Here is an 8,887-nt window from a genome sequence, read left to right on the forward strand (position 1 = left end):
ATGTGAAATCCATGCGGGCCAGATGTGGGCCGGATCTGGTCCGAAACTGTCTGCTGTCTGGGGAAGCTCAAAAGTAATAGCCGACCCAAAAATGAAAACTTGGTCATCATTTTCATGTCATTCTGACCCTGTTTTGCAACATGAGATGAGAATTTCCAAGCTTCTCTTTTTACAGTGAAAGTCGATGTGTATATAAAGTGTTATACACTGCCACTAAGTGACATATGCAGAACTACTGCTTTAAAATTGTTCATGAATTACAATGTCTATAAGGACAAACGATGGCTGAATAAACTTTTGTTGTACTGTATAGTCGAGCATCAGAATCAGTAATTAGTAAACATAAATATCAAATGTAGTATCAAATTAGTAAATATAAATATCAGTAACTGGTCTTGGTATAAAGAGATTAACAAGATGTCTTGGATATAGAAGGATTTTTCATTTAAGATGGATAATTGGTGAGGATTTTAATTTCGAGTGATCAAGTCAAGTCAAGTCAAGTCTGCTTTATTGTCATTTACATACACACTGAGAATTGAAACTGCGTTACTCTCAGACCTTTGGTGCATACAGATAACACTAACAGTAGAACATAAATACAGATATACAGATTAAATATAAAATACAACTATATAGCGTGTGAACGTGCCACCATCGTGATAACCATGAAGCAGCAAATTACAGGCTTTCTCTCTGTTTTCCAAAGACTTTGAAGCCATTTGTCCAATCTGTCCAAAATGCAAACAAACTTGCTGCAAGCCACTCCCCTTCCTGTGCCAGTCTTGGAGACAGTGGGCGAATTCCAAATGGAAGTGAGCATCCCTATGCCCTACTCCCTTCGAAGGGCAGAGCACTTGAAGTGTGTTCTTTGAAGGGTGCAGGGCATTACTGTCTCGTATAAGCGTTTGGAACTCCCTTGGCGAAGGGAATGACTGACCAAATGTTACCTTGACAACGCTGCGTGTGTGCGTGCACTCCATCAGTTGTTGCAAATAAATCTTTCTTCTTATTATTTTATTAAAATATTGTCTCATTTTTTCTTATTTACTATTAAATGTTTTCAAACTAAACTTGCTTAAACTTGCTTACACTACCGTCTTAAATCATATTTCTATCACTGATGAAAAATATTATGTCTTACATTAAAATAGACAAATTTAATTAGCCTATTCTATTTACATTTATATGTGAACTCGAAATCAACCCCAACTTTGCTTTAAAAAGCATCACAAGATCTCCTAACTGAAGTGACCATCGCATGTTCCCTTCGCTAACGGATTTCTGGAAGGGCCCTTCGTGAAGGGATTCAGTTGTTTACTTTCGTTTGGAACGTCCCTACAAATGGCGTCCCCTTCCCGAAGTGCCCTTCAAGGGTGCAAAAAAGCCATTTGGAATTCGCCCAGTTTTACCACAGAACCCATAGATATGTATAGGTAGATGCCACATTCGACTGCTCCAGACAAGTCATCGTGTCCAACATCTTGGAACGGTCAATGTGTCGTCACTCATAATAAAAATTTCACTCACAATAAAAGTTTCAAAATGGCACAACATTGCACTGCCTCTGGTTGTAAAAACCGCCAAATTTTTAATTCCTGAAGAAATTGTATAAACTTTCACAGGTAAGAATGTGTAGGTGTGTGTTTTTAATATGTATTAACTCAGTATTACTGTCACGATCACTCGGGGAAGGAACGAGGAGATCCAGGAGAATACTTCTTATTCGACTTTAATCACGCAAACAAAGGGATACAACCACAGGAAATGAAGAATGACGTTTAACAGCCGACGCTAGACACAGGGAAATGCAGGGCTTAAGTAGACAAGGAAACTAATGAGGGAACACCTGGAAATAATGAACATGGTGACATGAGGGAAAACACAGCTGGAACCAAATAAACAAAATGAGGACAGGAACAGGAAACATGACCAAAAAAGAGAAACAGGAACTAAGACGGGGTAAAACAAGGAAAAACAAGTCCACAACACTGACAATTAAGGGGGTGGGCGCCCTGGAGGTTGGTACAGGACGGAGATACGGGAGGCCTCCAGGGCAGATCAGGGAGCTCAGGCGGCCATGGCTGGACAGGCAGTCCTAGGAGCCATGGTGGATCAGGCAGTCGAGGGTGCCATGGTAGAGCGGGCAGTTCGGGGCAAGGAACGCCCCCGGCCTCTACGGCTGGAGCCCTACTACCCCCCAAAATAAATACTTGGAGAGGATAACGGGCTCCAAGGCCCTCTTGGGGCCAAAACCGGGGACTGGAGCCCTCCCTGGGCTTAACTGGGGATCTGGAGCCCTCCCTGGGCTTAACGGGGAATCAGGATCCCTCCCTGGGCTCAACGGGGGATCTGGAGCCCTCCCTGGGCTTAACTGGGGGATCTGGAGCCCTCCCTGGGCTCAACGGGGGATCAGGAGCCCTCAATGGGCTAAACTCGGGGACTGGAGCCCTCACCGGGCTAAACTCGGGGACTGGAGCCCTCACTGGGCTAAACTCGGGGACAGGAAACCTCACTGGGCTAAACTCGGGGACAGGAGCCCTCCTTGGGCTAAACTCGGGAACAGGAGCCCTCGCTGGACTCAACGGGAAAATCAGGGTTGCAGAAATACGGGCAACTTGCTTGAGTGTTCACAGACCTGCTTTGATCATTCCAGTATGGCAAATGGCTTACATATAGCTGCCCATAGAAACAGCCGCTAATAGGGCATCTACCTATACATATCTATGACAGAACCTTCTTAACCTGAGCATATGCTGTACACCTTCAGTTACACACTTACAGTGTATTACTGTTAGCTTGTGCTGCAGTGTACTGGAATGGTGCCTGTGTCACCAACATTTCTCTCCATATTTTTCTCTTTTTCTTACCAAACCTTGCAGGTCTTATTAAAAAAAATGTAAGTACACAGAGGTTATTTTTTTGATTCAGCATACCATGGAAGGAGTATAATTGCTCTGAACTGTTATTCATTCATGATCTCTTAAACTCACATTCCTGCAATAGTCGAGAGAGCATTTAGTTCAGAGTAACAGCTCATTCATTCTGCAGTGACACTCTGAAGACTTTTGAGGCTCGGTGAATAGATTAACTTCCTGGAATCAATTGTACATCAATTACGCAACTGAACTACAGAAATGAAACCATGGCTATAATAAGATCCTACAAGACCCTGCCCCCCTTGCTTTATCTTACATGTGCGCCACCTGTCACTCAAATATCTAGTTTTTTGATTGGTCTAAATGTGGGGTGGAGCCAAATTTTGGCCATAATCTGAGTGGAGGTAGAGCAAGGGTAGGGCTATGGTGAATTAAATCTTTGGCTTTGACGGGAGATTGGCATTTGCAGAGCAGGACAAAGCTTCATACTATAAGCTGAATAACTCATGATGATTGAAGCAGGTCGAGTTGAGGGAAAGCTAATGGGGTCACTGCTTATCTCTGTGCCCGTGCCAGAAAAACAGGCTCAAGCCCTCAGTCCTCGCCCAACACACCTCCCCCATTTGAAACACAAATGGGGGTTGCCAGCCATCTTTATGGATTTATATTACTGGAAAACTCTGGAATGACCACACACATTTGACACAGTATGACCCGTCATATAGGATTCATATATAACATGACCACTAAGCATAATAATAATTATAAGAAATATAATTGCTTCTGGCCTGTGCCATCAAATACATTCTTATCTGAGACTAGAGGATGTTTGTGCTTTGCACTTAATGGATTTTTCGCACATTGTGGTCTGATAAGGAAGTTATTGCAGGAAATGTAGTAACTGCGTGTTCCCATAGTATGCATTTCAACTATTAAGGCCTTCTGATGTATGTGACAGCATTAACATTTAATACAGAGAGAAAAGAGCGAAGGACATCTTCATTCATAATTTCCAGCTTTATTAACCAAATGTCTACAAAAGAGGGTTGTGAGCATTAGCAGACACCACTGATACTTGAGTGGAGTGGGATGTTTAAGGTTACCTTCAGAGAATTAATGACAGAGACATTAGGTTAACTGTGCACTTCAACCACATTTGTAACCACAACGGTAGCAGTCATTTGTCACTTCTATTAGCGGGTCACATATTTTTTTTAGAGTCAACAATATTTAATGTTTAAAATAATAATAATAGACTTACTGTAATAAAAATATTATTACAAAAAATAATAGACATTGCAATAATAATATAATATTACACATACAAACTATTTCTAAATCCTTTTTTTTTTCAGATACCAAAAAAGATTACATGAATAATAATAACAATAATAATAATAATAATAATAATAGAAGTAATTATTATAATTATTATTATTATTATTATCATCACCCTTACCCCAATTTCTCAAAACGTGTAAAGCCTGTTGACTCCCATTCTTTTCCACTGCTAATGTACCATTTCTAGTGTCACAGTAAAAGTCACAGTAAATAAATCAAACTTAAACTGCACTACACATAAGACAAATAAATTTAACTAGCTGACATGATGCTATTAATGCTCTGGTATCAGTCACACACAAGAAATAAAAATTCACAGGAACCCCATCATCTATAAAACACGGCGTATCTGCGTGTGCCATCTGTCAAATCATAATGATCTAATAATTAACACCAAACTGCATGTATAAGTGGAATATTTTGATAGCACCACAATACTAACTGTCTGAAATTATAACAGTTCAGACATTTCAAAAAGCCAACGTGTGCTTTTCCTCTCACATTTGGTTGAATTGCTTGGTTCTTTCTACATTGTTTCTGTGGCTCTGGACAGTGGTATGATTGTGTCACCTCCAACAGTAATTCCCTAATGGCATCATTTACTGTAGCTAGGTAACAACGCAGGAGGAGAAGACGCCAATTTCAGTGTTTTATTGAAGTACTTGTCCCTTTGGATATACCAGCAAAACTTAATACGCACACAACGGCACATCAGTTTGTCTGCTTGTGAGCTGCAGAAGTATTGCAAGAGATGCAAAGAATGCAAGATGCTCTCCAAAGGCAATTTCATTGAAGGCAAGCAGTTATGAGAAACGCAAAAAATGTAAATTTGACGTCATCAGTACTGACTAATTTACTCAAGTTAGACGACCTTTTCTAGCAGATTCTCTCATGTCAAATGTCAAACGGACTCAGGTTTGCACCTAAGGTTTAGTGTAAAAACACCACAAGAGTTTCAGGTAACTGGAAAATATATGTGTCTTAAAGGGACAATTTTTGTGACCCCCTACTCAGCCGTTTATACGGATATAAAAGGAAAGTGTTCCCACAGGCCCCTGTTCTGTCAGTCAGTGCCCTCCCTCCCTCCCAGAGTTTAATTGATCTGTTGCATAATATGAACGTTCTCTCATGGAGATGAGGAAGGAAAAAGAGGAGAGAGAAGCGGTGGAGCTCGTCAGAGCTGCATTACGCCTCAATTGCTGGTATCTGGCTGTGTGTGTCCACAAAGCTCACTGCAATGGCCAGTCAATGAACATTCAATTACACAATCACGCTGAGCTATTTCATCATGATGTCAGCGCAGCAGGAGTTTTTGCTTGCAGTTTGAAATGTCCATAGCGAAATTTTTAATTTTAATTTAAATATTATTTTGCATCTCTGATATTCGGCTCTTGTGCAGAGGAAGAATAATGAATTGTCCTGTGACAATTATCAAACCAGAAGCGCTCATTGCTATGCGGATTTCCATAGTAATTAGAATCGTAACTGGCCACACAGAAGTCTCCTCTTGTAAAGGGATGGCTAATCGAATCGGAAAGATAGATACCTTGTGACGGAATCTGACGAGAGGTCGATACGCCATCAGGGTAAATCCTTCTTTGCTTGGACGTGCCTCTGCGATCAGCGCTGCCCCCCAGAGCAGGACAGCTGCCCACCATCTTCTGGAGCCTCTCATTACCCTCCTGTAATAAAATAAAAGATGTGAATACATAAATAAACAACAACCCGTGTAGGTTAAGTCAAGCGGAGCATTTAAAGCCTTTTGAAACAAACAATGCATCATAGCTCAGCTAATTAGAGCAGACAAAGGAGGATGCCGATCTACTGTGGGTTTAAACTAATGCTTTCAATAAGAAGCTCACACTCAATGGTAAGATTAAATCTATTTTGAATCAATTAAGGAATAATGAGCACCATGAGGACATAAAGATAAAGCTAAGAAAAAGGATCAATATATTACAGTGCTGATGGTGAACGCATTAGATTGCAGTTATTTTTAAGTCAGGCATTCATATCAAAGTAACATTTAAATTCAGTCCTGATATGAGACTTTTTCATCCCCTTTATCAGTGGTTTTCAAACTGGGGTTTGGAAACCCCCGAGGGTCACAAGGGAGCGACAGACCGTGGAGAAAATGTATTTATTTATAATTTATAAACAAACTAATAAATAAATAAACTGGATTAAAAAAGTTAATAAATAATAAAACAATTATTAAAATAAGTAAATACATGCAAAAATTAATAAAAATAAGTTAATAAAAATAGATTTAAAAAATAAACAAACAATACATTAAGGAAATAGATTAAAATTAAAGTACAGTAATATAGTGAGTAGAAAAAAAAGTAATAATGTAAGAGAAAATGTAAAAGTTTGAAAACCCCTGCCCTATATGACAAAGCTATCTCAAAATAATACTGACACTGTTGTAACACTAGTACTAAACTGATATTGACTGATATTGAACTGTTATTTTCTTGTTAGAGCTGCTATAAAACCCAATTTGGATTTTATTTAATATTTTATGAAGTTTGCATAATTTATTCTGTTATTTTCTGTTTATTAGTGTGAAGCTGCTTTGAAACAATATGTATTTTATAAAGCGCTATATAAATAAAGGGGACTTGACTCAAAATATATTTGGATTCACAAAACACAAAAGTGCCACTTTTGCACAGTATTTCAATGCAAAAGCTTTGGAGCATGAGTGGAGTCCCATGAGTTGTTCTGTCAGAGAAAGCAACGAAGCAACAAAGACAGCACATAAACATAAAGCATATACAAATGAGTTGGATGTACTCCGAGGCACCCCTCATCACAGGACCCGGGACAACCACTGTGTGAGAGTGTTGTCCTGCTAGACTTCATGGATTTGGAATGGAAACAATAGTTAAGAATGACATGGCATTCGATTTCAGAACAAAGCAATTCAGAAGAAATTCTTCTCATTGGTTAGTTCAAAGACCATCCATATTTCACATCATTGGTTTGAAGTCTGGCACATAACTGGCCCAAGAAATGAGCAAGCACTCTTGATGCAAACCTGTGCTACCCATCTGTGCTTTTATTTCAATTTCAGCATGCATGACTGTCATATGTCATGGATTCTGTCATGAAGAAGGAAGATTGAACGCTGTGCAACCACCTATAGGGACAGTCATCATAACTTTATCAGGTGGCCATAAATCGTCTACGCCACATCTATGCCAAGTGTCTTGGCATTGACTTTCAAATGAGGGCTGTCTATCACTCACAATGTTCACAATAGATCATTGTCTGACAGTCTCCCAGCAGGCAGAGCAATATGAGTGTCTTCTACTGCATCTAAACTGTACTGTACTTGCCCACAGTCATAGCAGTAGTGATTGTTTACTGATCAGTGCTGCCATGTATTCAGAGCATGATCTTCTGAACCATTCTCTATTTCCGCCTCTCGGTACACCCCTATGCTCTGGTAGACTAGAGTAATATTGCTGTGTTGGCAACACTGGCATTGCAGACATTTGTAGTGTAGGGATTTCTAGTACATGAACGGACACTGCTATGCTCCTATCAGCCATCAGGAGGTTTGCTAATCATCCCAAGACTAATAATTAATTCCCTTACAAATTTAAGTAGTCAAGTTATCTACAGTAGTCTTTGTGGTTATAATTTATGCTGCCTTCTACAATAAAGGGTACATATTCACCATACTAGATTACCAAGGTTGCCAAAGTTTCCACCTGGCTCATTAACATCAAAAATGACAATTAAGAAAGGAAATGAGAGTTAGAGTCAACAAATGTTATCTTTACAGTACAACAAAATAAAATAAACAGTGTAAAAGTACAGTAAAAAGAAAAAGGAAAAAATAAAACCTAGAGTAATAATTTTGTAGTCTGTATAGAAAATGAGAGTCAACAAAAGCTATTTCTACAGAAAAATAAAATAAAATAAAATAAAACATAATCCAGAGAAATAATGCTTTGTTGGCAACACTGGCATTGCACACATTTGTAGTCTTTGTAGTTACAATTTATGGAAATAAAAGAGTCAACAAATGCTATTTTTACAGAAAATAATAAAATAAAATAATTTATTTTCAAAGTGGACCACATAGTATGCATCCCAGACAGATTTTAATCACATTTCCATGAGGGGGATGTGGGAAGAGTCTTTGAGGATTCATATAAACAAACACCAACACTTGCAACTAAAAAAACTATCTTCCACAGTAAAGAAGGCATTAGACAAAAACTCCACTTCCATAGGGGGCTAACACATCTGGGGCTGGATTCATGAAACATTCTTAAGAAGAAATGTCTTCTTAACTGCCATTTTCTTTTTATTTTTTAATTTAAGATTAATTTTTGGGAATACAAAATATTCTTAACTTTTTTCTTAAGAATAGTTGTATCTTTTTTCTTAAGATTGTTCTTAAGACAAAACGTCTCGGGTTACGTATGTAACCCTAGTTCCTCGAGGGAACGAGACGCTGCGTCGGAAACGCTAGGGGAACGCCCTTCAGCGTGATGGGCTCTGAACCTCGTGTGTAACAGACCAATAGATGGGCGAGACGTCACGGGCGGGTGACGTAATGACCAGGAAGCTATAAAAGCACGTGCGGTGAGACCAGCGTCAGCTTCTAGGAATGAAGCAAGCGCTGGTAGGGACGCCGGAAGTATGGC

At 39.3% G+C, this 8,887-nt stretch overlaps 1 protein-coding gene across 1 annotated transcript in view; it reads right to left on the reverse strand.

Moving 5' to 3' along the window:
* Window positions 1–8,887, reverse strand: part of LOC107665529 (follistatin-related protein 5-like) — a gene marked incomplete at its 3' end in the record, with an annotated part of 117,378 nt that overhangs the window by 96,431 nt on the left and 12,060 nt on the right. Inside the window, exon 2 of the mRNA XM_016456443.1 lies at window positions 5,767–5,902. Within this exon, the coding sequence (XP_016311929.1) occupies window positions 5,767–5,902 (136 nt within the window). The remainder of the gene's footprint in view (window positions 1–5,766; window positions 5,903–8,887) is intronic.

This window comes from Sinocyclocheilus anshuiensis, unplaced genomic scaffold, assembly GCF_001515605.1.
Source record: "Sinocyclocheilus anshuiensis isolate Anshui unplaced genomic scaffold, SAMN03320099.WGS_v1.1 scaffold607, whole genome shotgun sequence".
Taxonomy (NCBI): domain Eukaryota; kingdom Metazoa; phylum Chordata; class Actinopteri; order Cypriniformes; family Cyprinidae; genus Sinocyclocheilus; species Sinocyclocheilus anshuiensis.